The following is a 23,600-nucleotide window of genomic DNA, read 5'->3' on the forward strand; positions in this document are numbered from 1 at the left end:
AATCTATATATACACTATATTGCCAAAAGTATTTGCTCACCTGCCTTGACTCACATATGAGCTTAAGTGACATCCCGTTCCTAATCCATAGGGTTCAATATGACGTCGGTCCACCCTTTGCAGCTAGAACAGCTTCAACTCTTCTGGGAAGGCTGTCCACAAGGTTTAGGAGTGTGTTTATGGGAATTTTTGACCATTCTTCCAGAAGCGCATTTGTGAGGTCGCACACTGATGTTGGACGAGAAGGCCTGGCTCTCAGTCTCCGCTCTAATTCATCCCAAAGGTGTTCTATCGGGTTGAGGTCAGGACTCTGTGCAGGCCAGTCAAGTTCATCCACACCAGACTCTGTCATCCATGTCTTTATGGACCTTGCTTTGTGCACTGGTGCACAGTCATGTTGGAAGAGGAAGGGGCCAGCTCCAAACTGTTCCCACAAAGTTGGGAGCATGGAATTGTCCAAAATGTCTTGGTATGCTGAAGCATTCAGAGTTCCTTTCACTGGAACTAAGGGGCCAAGCCCAGCTCCTGAAAAACAACCCCACACCATAATCCCCCCTCCACCAAACTTTACACTTGGCACAATGCAGTCAGACAAGTACCGTTCTCCTGGCAACCGCCAAACCCAGACCCGTCCATCAGATTGCCAGATGGAGAAGCGCGATTCGTCACTCCAGAGAACGCGTCTCCACTGCTCTAGAGTCCAGTGGCGGCGTGCTTTACACCACCGCATCCGACGCTTTGCATTGCACTTGGTGATGTATGGCTTGGATGCAGCTGCTCGACCATGGAAACCCATTCCATGAAGCTCTCTGCGCACTGTTCTTGAGCTAATCTGAAGGCCACATGAAGTTTGGAGGTCTGTAGTGATTGACTCTGCAGAAAGTTGGCGACCTCTTCGCACTATGCGCTTCAGCATCCGCTGACCCCGCTCCGTCAGTTTACGTGGCCTACCACTTCGTGGCTGAGTTGCTGTCGTTCCCAAACACTTCCATTTTCTTATAATACAGCTGACAGTTGACTGTGGAATATTTAGGAGCGAGGAAATTTCACGACTGGATTTGTTGCACAGGTGGCATCCTATCACAGTTCCACGCTGGAATTCACTGAGCTCCTGAGAGCGACCCATTCTTTCACAAATGTTTGTAAAAACAGTCTGCATGCCTAGGTGCTTGAATTTATACACCTGTGGCCATGGAAGTGATTGGAACACCTGATTCCAATAATTTGGATGGGTGAGCAAATACTTTTGGCAATATAGTGTATATTAGGGATGGGACAATTTATGAAAACCGTCAGAACCGTTCGGTTCGACTGTCTCGGTTTGGTTCGCGTGTGTTTGGTTCGGTTCATGCGCTGCTCCTTTTTCTCATAGGGGAAGCGTTTACACTCCAGAGCAGAAGGTGGCGGTACTGCGACCAAAGCCAACGACCAGTAGTAAACAAGAAGAAGAAGAAGCGAAGCAGCTTAGCCAGGTGTAGCAGGGAAAAAAATCAGTTGTTTTGGAGAATTGTGTCGGAATGGCGAGTGGGAAAGAACAAGAGTTGGAAGACGCGCCAGCAGCACTTTATAGGTCTGCTGTATGGGACCGCTTTGCATTTAGAGTGACCTACGATGACGACGGAAAGAAAGTTGTGGATAAAAGTGCAACCGTGTACAAGCATTGGGCAACACGTTTTGTTTACGCTAACAGCAACATGACCAACATGTCATGCTAACCCCGAAATCCCCCATACTCCGTCAGCAACCCCCGCTCCGCCCCGCTGCGCTCCAGACCGGCTGCTCAGAGCAAAGCCTACAGCCTCCACTGTGGCTCCCTCCATCCGCTCCCCTCTGAGTCCCTTGGAGATGGTAGAGAGCATGCGCGAGATGATTAAATTCAAAGCAGCAAAACATACGGAAATGATCCAGGGTTTCCGTGGATCTTTTAAAATAATTAGAATCCATTATTTTTTGGGGGATTTTTACATTAATTCCATCAATTTTTATGGGATTTCGGTGTAACAATCAACATGTATCGAACCGAACCGAAAACCGTGACCAGAAACCGTGAATCGAACCGAACCGTGGATTTTGTGAACCGTTCCACCCCTTATATATATATTAGGGTGACCAGACGTCCCCGATTTCCGGGGACTGTCCCCGTTTTGGACCACCTGTCCCCGGCTAAAGCTGTCCCCGGAAATGTCCCCGATTTTACCGAGGCGAAAAATGTTGCGTGTAGACTGTTATTACGGTAGAGCTGTTGCGCGCAAAAATAGGTATTACGGTAGCTGGTTGCGCTGCTGATAACATAAAGATAAGGAACAGAGCGCACCACTAGAAGGGAGGTAATGATCCTTTTGGATGTCAGCTGCCATTAAAACACAAAAAAGAAGAAGAGCGCATCACTTTTAAAACAGAAGAAGAAGAAGAAGTGGAAGTTCGTTTTTTACAACCTGTGGCAACTGATGGGGAGCTACGCTGAGTGGTGGTAAGTGTGTTAATCAATTTATTTTATTCTGATCGGGCTGATCTTGTGATAAATGTTTGGCTTGTGTCCAGGTTAAAACAATAATAAAAAGTAAGACAAGACCACGAGTTGAGCATGAGTAAAAGACGCTGGGTTAAAATGTAGCAAAATGATTGAAAACTCCTTGTAAGGCGCTAATCTGGTACGCTGGTTCTCCAGGGATCAACAAGGGTCTGTATAAAGATGTTTTAGAATGGATAGGTGACCTTTAGTTTATATTTCAGATAGTTATTATAAGTAGAGTTATTTCAATTTGTTTGAATTTGTTGACTTCCAGTTTTTGGTGTGCTTTTTTACTGCTCAGTTTGGATATATATGAAAGTTCCTTGTGAAAAAATAGGAGTCAGTAACAGGAGAACTGAATAAGACAAGATCTACAGGATCTGAGAATGATGGAGGAAGAGATAACCACCAGTTTAATGTTCATTTATTATGTGGTTTTTGCTTGTAGCTCCTAATATTGTGGTAATTAGCATTTTTAGTATTTAGATGAGATATTAATAATAATAAGTTTTCATGTTGCACATCCTAATTTTTTTTTGGAGGTGATTTTGATTATATAATGTCTCTGTTTTAGAATAATGTAAGATTGATGCTGGAGGAGTGAGGAAGAAGATAGAAAGACAGAAAGGAGATTGAATGAGAGAGGAGGAAACTAGGAACTCTGATAGAAAAAACGGTTGACAAGAAGGGAGAAAAATTTACTTTGAGGAGTAAAGCAGAGAGCAGGGAGAAGTCAAAAGAGGGCTAGAAACAAAAGCGAAGGTGGAGAGGGAAGAAAACAGACAAGACTGAATGACCAGATGGCTCTTTCAAAGAAGAGGAAGTGTCATTTTACGGAGAAATTACAATCAGAATTTCCATTGGGAAATTATATATGTATATGTTATTGCTGTTTATAAATATGGACTATTCTTGGATTATATACATTGTGTTGATGTTAAGCCTATTCTGCTGTTCAATGGTTAAACTTGTTTAAGATATTTAAAAAGGTTATTTTGCTTTTTACTTGCTATGTCTTCTCTTATATTATTTTACCCAAATTACCAGGGCCACTGCCTCAGACCCTGTTCAGTTAATATTTCTGTTTCAAACATTTCATACATAATATTCATACATAATATGTATTAATAAAGTTCAAGTGATAAAGCGTTGACATGATTTGAGTGATAAACTAACATATTGAGTGATGTAGTGTGCAAAGTATGCTGTGGAACACAGAGTGGCTGTATACTCAGGTTAGTAGGAAAAATGAACCTGCTACTTTAAGACACACAGGCCCCTGATGTGGCTAGGTGACAGTAAGAAACATATATGAACCTTTACCTGCAGGCTTGACTACTACTTGTTTTTTTATGTTAATGAAGAAAAAAAATATTTCTTATATGTATGTACAGTAGATGTAAACAGAATAAGTATTTGTTGCACTTTTTTGAAGAGGTGGGGGAACTCTGTCTCAACAGCCACAGGCATAGAATAAATGTTTGTATTTACTTTTCTAAATTTCTTATCCTCATGTCACTCTCCCCTTAGGAGGCGGCAGAGCTCTTTGGGCCCGACAAAATTGGAAAGCCCTGCTAATGACCCTTGACCCCTCCGCTCCCACCCCCACCACTTTGCCCCAACCCAGAGACACAGTTCTAGTTTTCTACTAATAACACTTCATGTTATTAATCTTAGGATACACTAAACATTTGGAAAGGCACATTCCTGGCTTTTACACTTGATTTTTGTTGTTTAAATATTAATAAATATGTAAAAATATATGAAACCATTACTGTCCCCGTTTCCTAATTTCATCTCGATAAGATGTATTGATTTTTATCCACGAGCAAGAAATGTCCCCAGATTTGATTTCAGAAATCTGGTCACCTTAATATATATATATATATATATATATATATATATATATATATATATATATATATATATATATATATAGTGTGCACTTTTTTGTTTAAGTTTGTAACCTCATTGGTTAATGTGACATGGGTCAATTATTCCCATAGCTGCTGTTGTTGAATTTTGTTTTCTGTTTTAGTAATATCTCGGAGAAAGCCATCCATCCATCAATTTTCCTTTATGTTTATCCCAATTGGGGTCACGAGGGGTGCTGGTGCCTATCTCCAGCTGTCTACTAGCGAGAGGCGGGGTACACCCTGGACAGGTCACCAGTCCATCACTCGGAAAACATTTTCTAAGATTCTACAGTACAAAAACAAGTAATAAAAGCATGTATGCTAATATTTTATAGCGTCATTATCAGTATCAGTTAACTCTCAAAGCTGTAATATCGGTACCGTACTGAACATGAAAACGTATCCTGACATCCTTACTTTGGTCCCTAGAATACCTTTTCTTGTCATCTCAAAGGGATTTCTAACCTGAAACTTTCTTGTTTGATTTTTGTGATTTGACAATTTTAAGACAACAACTTTTGTCCATTCAGATTTTCAATTTTTCTTTAAAGTTAAAACATATTTAGAAATACATCTCTTCTTTTACTAGGTGTACTAACTAAGGACAAGAACATTTCATACTTTAATAAGAGTCTTGTGAATTTTCTCACTGCTTTTGTGTAAACATTTTCAGAGGATAAAAATAAGTCTACCAAGATGGAAGAACAGATTTCTTGGCTTTTGCAAAGTAATTATAAAACAGGTGATAAGGTTTCTTTCAGATTTCTACTCTGACTAAGTACATTTACACATCCTACTTTGGCTTTTTTTTTTTGTATGGTTAAAACTTAAATGAAATAACATAGAAATAGCCAACACTAAAGAGCTGTCCAAAGACAAGCCATGTTAGTAGTTGGATTCTTACTGATTGTATGCGGTGGACAGGTGTCGTTATGCAGCTAACAACCTAAAACAGGTGTATCTAATTTATGATAATAAAAGGAGTGGAGGTGGACATTTTGAAGGCAGACAAACAGGTCTTTGAGGGTCAGAATTTTAGCAGATAGACAGGTGCACATATGATTATTTGCAGCTGTATCCTACAAATAAATAGTTAAAAAAACCATACATTGTGATTTCTGGATTTTCTGTTTAGATCATGTCTCTCACGGTGGACATCCAAACACGATGACAATTTCAGACCCCTCCATGATTTCTAAGGCGAGAGAGAGTGTTGAAATACTTCTTTTCCTCACTGAATATATACATCAGCATTCTATAATGTCATACAGGCAAGCAAAAATCACAGCAGATTTATGGATGTGCTGCTGTTTGAAAACCACAGGTGATAATGTCAGAATAATGCAACCATGAGCAGTATCAAGGTTTGCTGATTTGTTCTTGGTGATTTTCCTATTTCTATTTACATGTCAGCAAAGGGTATGACTTTGTAAAACCAAATTTCTTATCTAGACTACAAAAATATCATTACAGCTTTTATTGAACCATTCATTGACCCATGTGTTCTCTGTGGGGATTTGACAGGAAAAAAAGCATAATTCTCACAGCAATAACAATGTCTGGAGGCAGACGCATTGTTGGTAGTTTGAAATAAAAACTCCAGAATTTTCTCCTTCAGTTAAGTCTTTAATTACAGGATGGTGCATGGTGAAGTTGTATAGACCTTTAACCCCTCCCCCACCCATTTTTAGGTCCTCTGCCATTCTTGTTTAAGTTATATTTTTATACATTCTAACCAGAACTTGGACATACATGTAGTTGTTTTGATTAGAACAAGAGATAATTTATTTCAAAGACAAATATATCACTATAATTCACAGATTATTGTGCAAGGCTGACATCACCCCAGCTTCCAGTCAAAAATGTTGCCCTGACTGTAATCCTGTTTGCTGTACCGTCCTCACATCACTGTCTGTCATCCTGCAGCCTGTCCTTGATGACAGAAAGGTGAGGCAGACAGATGGGAAACAAGTCCTGACCGGTTACACCCAGGCAGTATCTTATGCTCCCTGAAGCCTCGGGTGTTTTGCCGTCTCTGTTTTTTCACGATCTGGATACTGTGTGTAGATCATTTTAACAAAAAGTACATCTAATAGAAATACACATAACCTGGAAAGGGTTTTCTGCCTCAGGCCAACTGCTGAAAACAGAACAAAGGAGGTCTCTTTTTTTTTTTATTTGACTTGAGGAAAACCGCACAATATTTAAATCAGTTTAAAAGCACCGTTTTTCTTCTATGTAATTTCTTCTTTGTGGCTAGGCTTTTTATTATCTGAGTATACACAATTCTGCTTTCAACTTTAAAACACACCCCTACTAAAATCTATTGAGAATTCAACCTTTTTTTCCTTACAGGCTTTAAAAAAATCTATTCTGCAAAGAATTTTGTTTGTTTGAATTGCTTGATTTGATTTTGACCTCATGGAATAATATTAGTCTAAAAGTACAAAACAACATGCAAGAACATCTTTTTAAGGACGGTTCATATTGTCTTTAGAGGGGTTGTCAATAGTTATAAGCACAATGGTATCTATTTTGTTGATTCATCAATTTATCTAAAACAATTGATAGATTTACTACTAAAACAATCTATAGCTGCAGCCCTAGCCATTGCAAAATCGCAACATGAAGAGAAACCATTCAAGTGCTGTTCCAATTGTATTACATTGTTATTTCTGCATAGCTAATCCAGCTGTGATTATTCAGGTAGAAGAATGGGCATTGGTTTCTAACCTACAGTAAAACACCATGTTTTGACTGTGAAGTTGACCCCAATATAAATGCTTTTATTTACATTAGAAAAAAATTTCATACTTCAGATAAGATAAAATAATAAATCAAATTTAACAGTTATATATTATTATCAAGATTTCTAGACTTAAAAATAAGCATCTGTTCAGTCCCCCATTATTTCTGAGGTGCTTGTCGGTTTATGCTTAATGGGTCAGCACGGCTAACCTGGCAGCAGCTAGACTGATATGTGTAGAACTGAGTTGCGTTCTACGTTATTTGTTGTGAGAATGAAAACTCAGATCTCGCAAAAAATCCAGCTTTTAGTGCAAGGTTACAGTATGGCACCCTAAAGCTAAATTACGTAATTTCTATCATCTATGCCCGTGGAATGCGGCTTTGGTGCGGCCTGAATTATCCACATTGCGTATCTAAGAAAAACAGTTTGATAAAAAAGCTGACCAGGGGTCAAAAATATAAACATGTATCTTATAAGTTGGCCCATAAGCAGTGACAGCTGGCCAAAAGAGGGCGCCACCCCACCCGCCCAATGACCCTGATCAAGACAAAAAAATATATATATATATTTTTTTTATAATAAAATTATTAACATTTAAAATATTTCAAAATACATTAATATGTATTTTTTTTACATGTGCAAGATACATATTTAATCTTTAATGACTAGTAAAGCGTCATTCAATTTTTCAACGAACTGGTTATATATTTTCGCCCTAGGGCACAAAAATCTTTGCCTATTGACTCTCATTAAAAGTTGTAAATGCGCAGTAGCTCTCTGCAATACAAAGGTATAGGAGAGCTTGGGGCGTTTAAGTTTAAGATGTATGTTAAAGAATGTGATCAGAACGTATAACGTGATAAGAACGTGATCAGGTGAAAGGTTTGGTGTTTACACATACTATCAGATACCCAGTCAGTCTTGCACAGTATTTGTCCCATTCCTTTGTTTTTCCTGTCTTTTGCATGCATTCATCATCATCAAGAAAATCTATTTTGTTTTTACTTAAACTTTCAATGTCTGCTATCAAAATGTTTGGTCTGTAACTTTCATATTTTACAAATAGTGAAAACAGAAGCAGTCTGTGATGAGGTATATAATGTTACAGAAACCGTGCCAGCCAACATCTGGTTATGTTTGGTGCCAAAAATGACAAAGGTTTTCACATTACAATAACCTGATTGTATGAATACTGACATTTATGTTCATTTACTCTTGAAGTCAACAGCTATTAGCTATTAGACAGGTGAGCATCCAGCTTTACTAGAAGCCTTCTCTCTTTAACTATTGATGAGGTTGTAAGTGGTCCACTTGCCCTGCCCGCTCCTCTCCTTTCTCTGCCTCCCTTTACTTCCTGCCTGTTATTTCAGCTGGAGACGTGGAGACAAAGCTCCTACTGGATGCTGCTCCCTCCACCTCCACCAAAATGGCTTTATGTATTATTAAACACTGCATGCGGTCTCCTCCTGAAACCTGTGTTATTGCTGTAGAGGTCTGGGAGGTGTGCTGTTTAGTATTTTGCGGTATAGGGCAGCACATGAGGCCGGCGGCTGCAATCTAACATTTATCATCCGTGAGAAGAGCAGCCACCTTAGCCACCTCTCCAAAACCACAGAGTGTCATTGTGATTCAAACTTCTCCAGCGGATGAATACCTGCGACCGTGAAGGGCTGATATAAAATCTAGGCTAGGTTAGTGAAGTTTCAACTCAACCTTCACATGGACTGAATTAACTAATTTTGCTTTTTAAAAGTTCACATTTATTGAATTTGTAAAAAATAAAACTATGTGCATGAAGGAGACAGCCTAAAGTGTCCATTTTCATCAATTGGACTTCAGATCTGGAGCTGACGGATCGAAACGTTTTATCTCAGATCTGCCTGACAGCGGATTGTTTTTGTTATTACAGATGGACTCATGCCTGGACTAACCAATATTACATTTCACAGGCTTAAGTGTGTGCCAAATCCAACCTCATCACAGGGAAATTCAAATCTCCTGGAGAAAGGGCTGGTTTGTATTATAGAGGACAACATTCAGACGAAAGAAAACACGTAAAAACTCTCCAGACGGGGAACAAGTCAAAGCCTCTGGAAGCTTCAAGCTGAGATGAAATGCAGATCTTACCTTGCATTGTTGTGCTTGTCGGCTCTGGAAAGAGCGGAAGAAGCAGGAGATAGATGAGGTAGACAAAGGACAGGACATTGTACCTGAACAGACAAGCTGTGGGGAAAAAAAGCAGAAAAATAGATCAAAATGAAGATGAAACATCTTTTTAGCTCCTAAAATATGGCAGCTAGGTCATCATTTGGACCAAGTAAACAAAGATTATGGGAAAACATGGGATTCAAATCATCAATCTATATCTGGTGTGGTTTGTATTATGTAAAAACTTAAAATTTAAAGAATTTAACTCAGTTTACATTGTTTTGTTAACACAACTGCAAATATAATATATAACTGTGAGGGTCCTCAGTTTTGAGGGGTCTTCACAGAAATTTTTTACCTTCACATTCCCTTCAACTTTTGTGATTTCTTTTGACATTTTTAGAACCATAATGGCCATTTCTGAAAAAACTCCTGGTCACACCCACATAAGAACTCTCCAAAATAGTCACATTTTGTGTTATCATTGCCATATTTGAGGCTCCAATAGACTAGACCTGTATTTTTCTGAGACGATATCTTTAGCACTTCTTTAGAAAAAAAATGAAAATGGACAAAAAGTCTAGACGAAGTAACATTGGTAAATTTCTCTGCTCCAACTTTAGCAACTACAAATTACTAAACAACTATGACCACATGTTGGGCTGCTAGATTAGGGTGTTGAGTGTTACTCTTATGTACAGATGGACAGACAAGATCGTGATCACATATAAACTCAAACCCACCAGCTGATCATTTTTCCTGAGGTAGTTTTATTTTATCTAGGGGTGTATTTTCTAGGGCCCAGAATATCCACCAAATTTCATGATGGTGTTATAGTGACACGAGAGATTCTTGACTTTTCACTTAAATGCAAAATGAGTAAACAACAGAAATATCTACATCAATTGCAAATATGGGAATCTGATGGCATAAAAATAGACACCGAACAAGAAGTGCACCTCCAAGTAGATTTAAAGGTCTGACGCCATGCTTTTTAATCCTTCTTAAGTCAACAAAAGGCATATATAAGATGGAATATTGCCTTTGCAATGCGCAGTTTCAGCGTAGTCCTGTTTCTCTAACTGACTGGCTGGATGTGCTCTCTTTCATTCTCTGACATGGGAGCTGGCTTGGAGCTCGCCTCCCTGGCTGTGCAGGTGGTTGACAGTTGCCTTTTGTATCTCTGCTTCTTTCTGTATGTCTGCTTCTCTTTCCTTGAACCCCAGTCGGCCTCAGCAGATGGCCGCTCACACTGATCCTGGTTCTGCTGGCGGTTTCCTCCGGTTAAAATAGAGATTTTCCTCTCCACTGTCACAACAAGCATGCTTGGAGTGAGGGATTGCTTTAGAGTCAATGTGTCGATGCAATCATCTGGTTTTCCTTAGATAGAAAACTTTAAATCAGTTTGACTGTATGATCTGGTTGAATTGTCTCTTTAAAGTGCCTTGAGATGACTTGTGTTGTGAAATGTTGCTATATAAATAAAATAGAAAATCAGAGTGTTCTTTCTTCTTATATAATAATTGTTTTCAGGTGCTTTTTTTTTTTTTTAAGGAGATTTTTTTCTGTTCCATTCTCTGCTCCAGTCTGTAATTAGAGTGAGCAGAAGCACCCGCCTCTCATGTTTATTAATACCTGCCTCTCTCTTCCAGTCTTTGACAGACTGTCTCCTCCTTTCCCGTATGACAATGGCTCTAGTGTCAGTGTGTACAGCTAGCCTTCCTGTGCCCAGTCTGCCCTCATGTTCTGAATTGATTCTGCCTGTCTCCAATCTGCTCAAAGCCTGCTTCCAGCCTGTCAGTCACCATCTAGGTTCCTAAGTCTGCAATCAGCCTGTTCAGGTTTTCACCAAGCTTAGGCAGTCTTCACCTGCCTGCTCAGGCTTGCTACCAGTCTGCCTACCTGCATTCAGGATAATCTTCACAAACTCTCATCTTTACAAACCTTTTTAGCACAAGACTGTGTCAGGCTAGTTCTCTTGTTTGTCAGAGGTTTTCACGTTATGATCAGGCCCTCTAGAATTAAACAAAAGCTGATCTAGCCAATCAAACATTACATCTACCAAGACAATTTCTTTCTACTGTTGTTGTGCTTGCGTTCATATTGCTTGATATATATGATTTACAACAAAAAACTGTCAAGATATACTCATAAATATTTATAAATACTGATTTGTGGCTAATATCTGTCATTAATAACAGTCACAAAAAAAACACAACCCTTATAGTACCTGAAATGAAGTTAATATTTCCTTTTATATATAAACTAATGAATAACCAGATTTCTACAGGTTATAATTGCAGTTACTCAGAATTTAAAATGTGTGACCTTTAATTTCTGTATCCAGCTGGTTTGGTTCTGGGTTGTAAGTGGACTGCAGTGCAGCATTGGAAAAACGCAAAAACATACACAAACACTACTAAGGGAGTTTAGACCAAGTGAAACTAACATCCATGTGTTTGGACTGCAGGAAGAATCACTTAAAGAAATAGTGGCAGAAAAAAGGATGTTTTGCAAACTCAAAACAGAACCAGTAAATCTTTCTGCTCTCAAACAGTAGCTTTTTCTCACCTTAAACTTGTGACATGGGCCGGATTTATCAAGATCCAATTTTGCGTGCAGTAATTTGCGCTCGCAAAGTGGAATTTTGCGCGAGGGGCTGAACCATGGTTTGCGGGTGATTTAACAAGAGCGATTGCGTAACTGGTGGAAGGTGCAAAACTGTTGGAGACGCCCTATTTAAATGATGGTTTTGCGCGTTTTGTGGTTTGCGGCAAAGTAGTTTGTAGTCTGTACAAACTAGTGCATTAAGAAATTTAAATCTTACAGTGACCCCCAACAAAAATAAATAAATAAGTATATATATATATATATATATATATATATATATATATATATATATATATATATATATATATATATATATATATATATATATATATATTTATTTATTTATTTATAAATTGGCAACCTTTATTCCCTAAGGTGGTATGTGCTGCAGTAAAAAAAAACAAAAAAAAAAAAAACAGGTGTTTTGTATTGGCCTGTGACTGTGGATGGGATCCCCGCAGCATTTGGCACGTTGCTCCACAGGCGCAGGGGGAGAACCCCGACCCCGTCGGACAGCACTTCTGAAAAAACGAGATTAGGAGATCCCAGCTCACGCTGCAACCGTACGCTGGAATGACCCAGATGCAAAAAAGTGCAATGTTGCAAGGAGTTTTGTGGTATCTGGTATTGCGTGGGTCCTCCTTGTGGCTGGCTCCAAATCCATTCGGAGTTCCCCCAACAGCTCCAAAATGGCAATGCTGGATAAACGATATGTTTTGATGATCGTTTCCTCGTTCATTCCAAAAATATTCACACGGAGTGAAAAAATGCGTTCTCTGCGTCTCCTTGCTTCATTTCCATGTCTCCTTCTTGCGACAATAACCGCTGCCATGTGTGCGCAATTACGCATACAGACCATTTGCACCTTCTTTTGAAACGTGTTAAATATAGAGTCAGATACCGTTAGCAAAATTGCGTTCAAGTTTGATAAATCACTTTGCGAGTGCTAAATTAATATATTTACATGTTCTCCTCCCACAAGACGCACTTTAGCGTGTAAACGCCCCATATTGCATATTCATTGCAGAAAAAGTACTAAATGGATCACAGGCGCTATTTAGCACGTTTTAAAGATCAAATGCTTTTAGCACGCTGTTGATAGATCAGTTTGTACATTTTTTAGCGTGCGCAGTGAAATAGCTCACGTTTTAATACACGCAAACCTTTGATAAATCCGGCCCTAAACCTTAAACTGATTCATAAGAATTAAACCTTAGTATTTTTGTTAGAATTTGTGAAATAAATGTTTTAAGTAAAAAATATTTACCGAAAAATCAAGAAACAAATGTTTGAAAGTGGAAAATATTGAGATAAATCACATAAATTCAACAAACTGATTAGACTGAAGCATCAATTAGTTTCTCATTAAAATGCCTTGGACTTATGTTTTTCCAAAAGAAAAAAAAAATAAAATACATCACCATCCTTAGTATGTTATTAGACCCTGCGTGGAGATTTACATAGCACAAGACTGCATTTATTACTTTTTGTCATTTTTAAGATCTACAAAAAAGTGCAGGATCGTGTTTTATAGCTAAGCGTCATATTATTTTCGAAAATGGCCCAAATAAGTAATGAGGGCAATAAAATATATGACAGTTAAAATGATATGTGTGCATTTAAGTGCACTGCTACATGAATGTGTTTGTGCTCCTGTTAGGAGCTGACAGGTAAGGAACATTGTGTGTACATGCAAGAGAGTAAAGGTAACCTGAGCTCAATAAGTCATAATCAATACAAAGATATTTTGTAAGTCTGAAAAAAAGAACTGTGGATGAAATTATTATTTGTCTAAAATTGGAATAATTAACATTTGCAACTATCTAGATATGATGTAAATTGTTTTGCGTGGTGATATATCTCATGCTGCACATTTATATGTGGGTGTTTTAAGAGGAACATTTTGTGAAGATATGTTTGATAACTTTGCCTGTACCGCAAACTAAATTCTTGCAGGATTTTTGAGTTGCAAACACACACTAGTTAATTTATCTTGTACTTCTTCCACTTCAGCTGCGTGAGACAGACACAGCCCAACCAAAATCAATATGGCAGCACAGGAACACATATGCGTAGATGCTGATCACATCTGTTTTCTCAGATACCATCATTTTTATCTTCGAAAAAAGGAACAGCAAGAATGTAAAAGTATAACTTGAGGTATTTAATGGTGTCTGCTGCCATTTTATTTGTTACCATGATTGGCTAAAACCCAACTTTAGTAGGTGGACACTAAATCTTCTGCTCAGCGTTTCCCCCAATCAGCTCAGATGCTTCTAGTGAATGTTCCTTGTTTCCCTGAACACATTCGATCGAAGCAGTTTCAGATGAATAATGTGCAGAAATAAACCTGAGCGCTACACATTATAAATCCAGCTTCCCAGGCTAATCTTTGACAGTTTGAAAAAAAACACTGATTTTTTTTTATTGTAAAAAAAATAGTATGGGTTTGAAAGAAAGGCTGAGACCAATTTAAAAAATCATATTTACAATTTAATCTTTTTTAGCAATTTATCTAGTTTTACTTTTTACTTTAACTTAAACCCTTGAATCTACCTTCTGAACATGCACAAATCACTCTCATTTGGTCACAAATTTTTGTGTATCTGCAGTTGGTTGTGAGGGGTCAAATCAAGCAATGTACAGTCAAACAATGACACTTCAGTGTAAATTCAAAACCACCTCTTGAGGCATAAAATGCTTTTTTAAAGCAGGATTACCATGAAAAGAACACCGAAACATGGGGATATTTTTGATACGATAAAAAACACTAAACTGGTGATCTAGTAAATTTGCATACAAATTAACAAATAACTTTTCTTTTACTATAGGCCTACAGCTTAATCTCTAAAAACAATGTTTTATTTGGTCTTTTTACTAAATATTGACCTAATTGCTCTCTTGCACTCAAACTGCTAGACACTAGACCTCAAATGCAAAACAATTTTTTGAGGTTGAACTTCAAAGATTACATTTCAAATAGAAATTAAAGTTTCTAATAAATTGTCAGCATTTAGTTAGTTTTCGATTAATGTTTAGATATGAAAAGGCAATATCCTTTATAGGCATTTCAGTACATCCTCCACCACATACCTACTGGAGAATAATTAGGAAGGAGAAAAGAACCAAACCACATTATTTACTGCTAAATATTCTGGCTTTGTAAAAAAAATATAGCAATCCTTTTTAGTTTTTGTGTGTATATTTTCTTGAATATTACACATCATGGGGCCCATTTCTTGGAAAAACAGCACGTTGTGGGGACCATAATCAAAGTCGTAAAAAGGAAGCATTTTGATGGAGCAATGAAGACCTCAAATACCTCAAAGTAATTAGATAAAACACTTAAAGCAATGTGTCTAAAATCTAAAAAAAAAAAGCAGAAATTAACTTGAAGATGAATGGGTAGAAAGAGGAATTTTTCTGAGGAAACTGAGAAAATGCTAAAAGAGATGGGATTTTGGTACAGAAACATTACACTTTGTTAAATGCCTCAACAGAAATTTGCAAAGTTCATAGCAGGTTAGAAACAAAATGTCATGTGCCTAGTAAGACTTGATGAAAAAAGTTACCCGTGATAAAACTATGAGACTCTTTGCCAGGGAGATGCTCCTGGAAATTGTGTTTGTTTTACTAGGCAAACAGAGCAGCAGAAAATGCAGTCATCTTGGGCCTATATAACACAGGGTCAAGTGTGTTTGTTAACTCCAGCTCAGCCAAATGCTGCCTTCATCTGGTCTGGTAAAGATGATCCTTTCCATTTGTAAAGTGGAAATTACTAACACAATGCGTTCAAGTGCTTTTGTAGTGGCAGAGAAGAGGAATATGGTGGATATACAGATTATCTTAATCTGCCACTTAGTTAATGAACTTACAGGGTCATCTCCTGTAAAGGTCATCTCCATTTGAACAAGCCAAAAAATAAACGTTTATTTTAAAAAACAACACAAGCTTAAAAGGCTATGATGTAAAAAGAAATGTATGTCACAACATTGTGTGGACTACAAACAAAACTATAGAGAAAAAGTTAAATGATGCAGTTTTCATTAAACAAAACCATTTCTCTGCTCTGCCATGCTGAAAGGTCAAAGTTTACCTTATCTCGGCAACTAGGGTATCATAACATTTTCCCCGCTTTCCAGAGGAAATTATAACATCAGTGGGTGTTCGTGTGCAATTTTCATGTTGGCTTTGGGTATTTACCAAAACTACGATACTACATGAAGGCAACATCATTATCATTATCACAGTTTTTCTCCATCTGAAGCTCACAAAACTCACAGTGCCAGCCTCAATCTGAAAGTGGATGATCAGCTCCCTGATGGTCAGCAGCAGGACTGACCTTCCCTTCAACCAGGACCTGTATCTGGTCAGGTAAAGAGTAAGCAACATCTCTCCTAATCCCCCATTCACTGGATATATACTATTCAGACTTCTGCCTTCAGGTCAATGTTAGTGATCACCACAGAGACAATAACCTAACTACTTTGAAATAAAATACAGTAAGTGCTATTTCAACTTCCTTTTTTCTCCTTTTTTAACAACTATAAACAAACAAACACAAACTGTTGTTTTTTTCTACCTGCCCCGTAATGGAACGGTCTCTAAAAACAGTTCTCAAGGACAACTTTAAATCCAACTTACAGATCTCTGCCTCAAAGACTACAAACACCTGATAAACGTTTTATTTTGCTGTCGGATTGTATAAATAGACCTCTGTGTATAAAAGTTCCAGACATTGTACTACAGTTGAAGTCCTGCTTGTGTTGAAATACTGTTTCTCTAGTGACAGACAACACAATTTTTAGTCAGTCACATGATCTTAAAGCTGAAGGAGAAAACATTCGTTTTAAAGTGAAAAATAATTAAAAATTCCCAATTCCCTCTGTCTCTGGTGAAGATGGTGTCTGAAATGTTCTGTCTCATTTGACCGCTAAAAAACTACTATTACTGGGATTGCTGTGCATTGCATGTTTAAGTTGAATTCAGTTTATTTATATAGCGCCAATTCACAAGTCATTTCAAGGCACTTTACAGAGATAATTCAATAAAATCATAATGTCAGATTGAAAAAAAGCTTCCCATCTAAGGAAAACCAGCTCATTATATTGAATCATTGACTTTTCAGGATTAGCCCCTCCTGGATGAGCATATAACGAACATAAACATTCACTTGTATTGTACTGTTGACTCTACAGCAATCCCTCACACTGAGCATCGAATGTTGTGCCACATCATAGTTAAAAAGAAGGAGCTCAAAGTTCAGCTCACTCAGCTGAAAATGAAATAGCTCACATTCATAGTTCACTTTTTCAAAAATGAACTACGTTCAAAACCCAATAAATAAAGTAGTTCAAGTTCATTTGGTAAATTAAGCCACTATCCTACACAATAGAACCTCATATTTCAGCCTTTAAATGTGTGATCATAATATATAGAAAGAAATGGAAAATACTTGATGCAGTCCAGGTATACTGGATGTGCAGTGAAGCCTTTATTTAGCCTAATTACACAGAACTACAGAAACATACAGGTAGATTCAGGTTCTGCTGGAAAGATCTATATCAGGAAAGATTTCTTACGTTCCTCATTCAGCAGTACATATTTCCCAAGATAGCTTGAATGCTTTAAGTTGATGTGTCATTCTAAGTTTAAAGTGGTCGTGGCTGCCATACGGACTTGTTTTATCAGGTCCCGGTGGGCACAGTTTGCACAAAAACATGAGGGTTTTTTTTTTGCTGTCTGACATCCAATGAAAAATGAAATCAATGAACGCTAAAGTGAAATGTGTGTGTGGCTCATTATTCTCAGAGTGAAAGTCATTCTCATTTATGGTAATTACTTCAAAACTGATCCGTTCCGTTCACTAACAATATTAACTTATTCGGTGAAAGCTGTTCATTGAACGCGTTCATGCACAACACTGTGAGCACCATGCAGTGACAGAGGAGAGGGAGTTTTCCTTCAACCTTTAACAGAGCCAGGATGGGGCCTTCTGCTGAGGCTGACTGGAAGTCCAAGAACTCAGAAGCTAACACACAAAAGGAACATAGAAGCACTGACTCAGAAATACTTTATATGCTAGAAAAACTAGTCAGCTAGCTCCATAGGTGGCTCTGTCTAGGAAAGAAAAAACACAGAAATGTCTTGCATTTGACTGGGTCAAATCATAGAGAAAAGCCAAATATATTAACATCAGAAAAAAGCAGAGCTGCCGTTGTTGTCAGAGAGCTACGCCAGTGTCCCACGTAATGACCAAGCTGAGCACAGTGCCCTAGAACCTGAACAGGTAAACGATTTTAATACAAAATATTATAGAAGCTATGACTAAAAAGAATGAAGCATAACCAGAGGAGGTCAGTGAAAGGTGATTCTCAGAGAGCTTTCTGTGAATGTTGCCAAAACTGAGACAATGTCAAGCAACTGTATAAATGTGAGTCCCAAAAGAAATGCACAGCTAAAAAGCCACGTCTGTCCCACATTTGCCCTCATCCTGGTTGTCCCACATTGTTTTTTGAGATGTGGTCACCCTAGCCTGTACCCAAAAAATGAAGTCACACAGGAGTCGAGTGTTCTGATGGCAATTTTTGTATGTATTGTTTACTTTATACAATCAAATACCTCTCTTTATACATAAAACCAACCTCTTTACACCATCCATTCCACCGGTTCAATGAGATGCAAAACATCAAAAGTGTGATTTATTAGTTGGGGTTGGTACTAATCAATACATTCTATGTGTCCAGAAGCCATATTGAACACCAAACTTGCTTTGAGTCCGTGGGTTTGACATTTCGAGTCAGATTACAAACTTTAGTTGGCTTGCTTTCCTTTGTAATTCTGAATGGGAACTTGGAAAAATCCACTTTAATGTACAAAGAGAAAACTCTATCAATACCCTGCAGTAGGCAGTGTGCCATGTCCGTGTTGCCAAGAATAATTTCCATGGGCAGTTAAATGAAGTCTGGATATTTTAATAAAGTTCTTTGTCAACTAACATAACAATCTTAACCAAGGGCAAAGCTTTAATGTTTAAAATTCTGAGATTATTTAAAAATGCTGTTCCTATTTATAAAAAGGTATGTCTCCAATGTATACAGTAGGAGAGTACTACCAGAAAATTATTTTCATACCTGGTCATCATAAGACCTTGGTGGCTTAAATGTTTTCTAAGATGGTACACACAGCTGCACTAACTTTTAGAAATAAATAATCTGCAACTCGTGCACAAAACCAAATGTTGCAACTTGGCACTACATTTTATTAGTATTCATTCCTTAATGAGACCCCTTCACGTTTTTAGCATTCATAAAGCCCCATCCAGAGCCATAAAGAATATCTTCAAGTCTTTATGTTAAAAGTTAAAACAGTTAAGTGCAAAAATGACTTCCAAAAAGCATTAATTGATGTATTGATCTTCGGTCCACCTCATTTCCTGAGTCTGGCTACCATCTGTGCTGACTGCAGGTTTTTACCAGTTAAACAGCTCACATCTTCTACTCATTGAGAGTCAATTAACACTTGCAAAATGTACCACTGTACCAATATATTGACATGTTTTTTCCCCCCCTGAATACCTCAAGGTTCATGGTTTCAATTACAGCTAAAACCAAAAAGTAAACAGAAAATATGGCATAAACAGCAACAAGTCTTTGAACATTTCTAGGTCAGGAGTCCAGGATTGGAGTACACTGTGACTCTGTGTAGCATGTGGACGCTCAGTCTGACCTCCTAAAATTTGTCTTTGCAGTTATATCAACAAGCTCAGAGTTTACAACCACGTCGGCCGTACGAGTTATCATTTAAGTCACAGAATTCAGCAGCTGAACTACTGAAAAATTACACTTAACTGCTGAAAATGGTGCTTTTATTTATCCCTGAGCAGTCAATGGACCCATTCATTGACATTTGACTTGGCTCCCTTGCTTTTCCCTTGGTACTGAAGTAAGTGCACCTCCTGCTTTCCTCCATGCTGAGATACAGCTCGCCGGAAAGCTAACAAAAGTTTGATAAATGGCAGAGGGGCTGCAATGTTTTTGCAACTCGCAACCATCTGCAGATTATCTCTAGGATTAATTTTAGAGTTGTTCAAGAATGCTTGATATGCCAAACAGAGAAACCACTTAATGATTAGTGTTTATCAAATTTCTTTTGTTTCTTTTTCAGAGGCAAGAAGTTGAGATTTCTGGGCTGGAATGCTGGAGGAGGGAATGAGTCATTTTTTTTCTTTGTCTAACATGCTTCAGTCCTCCACCCACTACATCTTTAACAAATGTGGCATTAAACCTAACATTTTAGTTACTAATGTCTTCACTACCTACCTGCTAATTGTTACACATTTAAAGATGCTTGCATCCCTATTGTTTGTTGTTACTGATGATACGAGTATATTTAAAGCCTCTGCTCCAGCTGCACAGGCTTGACCGCAGCTTTTCTGCCCATTTCGCTGTCCACTGTATGACTCACCATCTGAGGATTTTTACACTAAGAATGAAAATAAACTGCAGTTGTTTTCAGATATCACATATCAACCGAAATCCCCTTTCAAAGCTGAATCAGGCTTTTATCCTGTCGAGGTAAAGGTAAACACATAAAAATGCAACACATTTACAGTCAGACTCTTAAAGATGAAGCCGACACAGATAAATAAAAACCGTTAGGCTGGAAAATAAGTTGATCTGGTGTCAGCCCAAACCAAGTACCGAGAGATAACGCAGGAATTTAAAAGTAATAAAGAGCATTCCACGTTTCATCGCCGCATAAAACCTAACACTGACTTTCTTTAAAGTTAAGTTCAAAGTATTTGATCCAATCCAAAACTAGAACTTCTTTGATGCAAGCTATAAAGGTTCAGGTCAAAGAAACCAAAGATCTCGGGAAAAATAAAACAGCTCATATTTTGAGCTCAATATGCAAATCTTTTTTATTCAAAATGTGTGGAGATTTTTTCAACATAGGAAGACCAAGCTGTTTCATTTTGTCTTGATTTTAAGCAACCAATACACATCTGTTCAGGAAGGAAGGCAAAACACAAGGAAGGGCTTTAGGAAGGAAGGAAGGAAGGAAGGAAGGAAGGAAGGAAGGAAGGAAGGAAGGAAGGAAGGAAGGAAGGAAGGAAGGAAGGAAGGAAGGAAGGAAGGAAGGAAGGAAGGAAGGAAGGAAGGAAGGAAGGAAGGGAAAAAAAGAAAGCAGACAATAAAGACACAAGAAATCTAAGAAACAGAAAAGGAAGACCCTAGGAGATAAATATTGGAGGACATGTGATAGGAAGGTAGGGGGGTAGCTTACCTGGGAGGAAATAAAGTAGAAAAACACACAAGGAAGGAATGGAGGTAAAACACCAGGAGGGAGGAAGAGAACAGAAAGAAGGGATGTAGGACAAACTGAGAGGACAGAAGAATTAGAGATTTAGGAAATTATGTACAACAAGAACAGAAGGAAGAACAACAGAAGGTATTGAATGCAATGGGGAAGAAACAAATAATATACCAAAAAGGAAAACGGGGATGAGGACATAAGGGAGATATGACAGACAAACATAGGAAGGAGTGACAATAGGAGGCTTACAATGAAGAAAAGAAGGGTGAAATGAAGGAAGGAATGTTATAGCATTTTAACTGTTTTCACATTTTAATTATTACATCAAAATGTCAACATGCAAGGTTCAGAATTAACAGCAAAATTAAGTTTTTACTTTTATTCAAACAACCAAAAATACCCCTAAATGAAAACTTAAACTCTGAAAACCAGAAAAACATCAATTATTTAGCAAATTTTCTGTAAATCGAAACATCAGTAGTCTCATGAAGAAAATCTTATATCAAAACATCTCAGCAAATCTGAGGTCTTCCTTTTACTTTAGTAAAATATGTTTTTAGAAGATCTTAAGACAAACTCTTTCTTTTAAAACATCCCTTTTCTTCCGTCTTGTAAAAACAACTTGGTCTCTGATTTTCAGGCTGACCTTGCACAGAGACAGCCCACTGACAGGCTTTATCATCACTTTTACCATTCTGTTTATCTCCTGTGCTGAAGTTTTGCATGCTCAAGACAGGTTCAGCCTCAGATGAGACGGTTGGGGAAGGAAACGTTCATAATTACGTTTGCACTCACAAACTCTGCCGGTAAACACATAAACAGCGGCCTGTTTGATCAGCAAAACTGTAATTGTTACACAGAGTGTGTGTTGGCTGAGGGGATTGTGTACACAACAGCACAGCAGTTGTGTGCGTCTCAATAGAGGTGCTGTCAGATGGTCAACACGAAACACCGACTCTGTAACGTCAGCAGACAGCTCTGTCTCTAGCAGATGAAAAGCAATAGTTTGCAACATGCACTGCACACATGAACATATATATAGAGGGTGATATAGTCATTGGAAGCCAGGTCAAAACTACAGCAGTTATATACAGCAGCATTATACTTCGCAAAAACTTTCACTTCCAACCTAATATCACTTCCAAGATGTCAATCCTAACCGGACAATACTGATGAAAGAAACTGCCTGAATGTTTTTGTACATTTTCTCTTCTTTCCTTCTGACATTTCTATCCTCCTGTACAGCAGCATAGCATGACCGGAGCTCATTGGCATCGAAAAGAAAAAAAATACATAAAATATTAAAGGTATGTTTACGATAAAAGGGAAAGGCAATTCTTCTCTTCCTCACAACCGCATTATTAATTCATACTGTTAAAACGACTTTCCACGAATTAATGGAGACAACGCATGGACCCACAATTGCTTTTGGAAATAAACGGCACGTCCGCCTGTCAAGCGATGCATTACAGTTCTCTGAGTGGGTCTTATCTATAGAAAGCATGCTGTTAGCTTTAAAAGTACCCCAGCGGTGGTGCCCAGACACCAAGCTGGAACCTCAGTGGCAGTTTGCCGCTAATCATTTTTCACTTGTGGCCTACCACAGGATTACAGCGGTAAGTAAACTGCATTTAAGTTGTGCAATCTGCAACCAAGAAGCTGGCATTGCAACAGAGATAGACACATCTGTTGGCATGCATGGAAAAGATTTGTAAAAAGCTTTAAAAAAAATGTTTTCTAACTCAACCTTTAAGTGACACAAATTTAGTTTAAAAAAAATCATATTGCAAATCATATGCTAAAAAATAGTTTCGTTGGTTTAATTTATGGAATCCTTGAAGATCACTTTGAGCAATAAAGCATCCTTTTTATATTACTGCTTTATCATTTTACTGATCAGAGCTTTGACAAACCTTTTTGCCATTGATATGTCAACATTTTTAAAACAGCAATTTATAACACACGCTTTGCACCAGAATGGAGCAAGGCAATAGTAATTAAGGTGATCTGATTAAAGAAAACAAATATTCCTTCTTACTGATCAAATAAACCTAACAAAAGAGAAAAACTAATTGCAATAAAATGAATGCAGTAGTAAACATTTAGAGGAAAAACATTGTTTTACAATAAATATATATGTCCAATGAACTCTTAACACTTCTCTACAAAGCATGGCCCAAAACCTTTCAGGATGAAGGTGCTACTCCATTTCCAGTAAGTTTGATTATATATCCAAACCAATTTGACACCTTATGACTACACATTGTATTGATTCAAAAGCAGAATTAGGATTGAACATAATAGCACTAAAACAAATTGTTTCGAGACCAAAACAAGAGTGAAGGTG

General features: G+C 37.8%; 1 protein-coding gene across 1 annotated transcript in view; it reads right to left on the bottom strand.

The window, feature by feature from the left end:
• Positions 1-23,600, bottom strand: part of LOC119787175 (piezo-type mechanosensitive ion channel component 2) — a 165,613-nt gene that overhangs the window by 133,642 nt on the left and 8,371 nt on the right. The window contains exon 2 of the mRNA XM_038290831.1: positions 9,305-9,400. Within this exon, the coding sequence (XP_038146759.1) occupies positions 9,305-9,400 (96 nt within the window). The remainder of the gene's footprint in view (positions 1-9,304; positions 9,401-23,600) is intronic.

Source organism: Cyprinodon tularosa, unplaced genomic scaffold, assembly GCF_016077235.1.
Source record: "Cyprinodon tularosa strain WSP-4 unplaced genomic scaffold, ASM1607723v1 ctg29, whole genome shotgun sequence".
NCBI classification, from domain to species: Eukaryota; Metazoa; Chordata; class Actinopteri; order Cyprinodontiformes; family Cyprinodontidae; genus Cyprinodon; species Cyprinodon tularosa.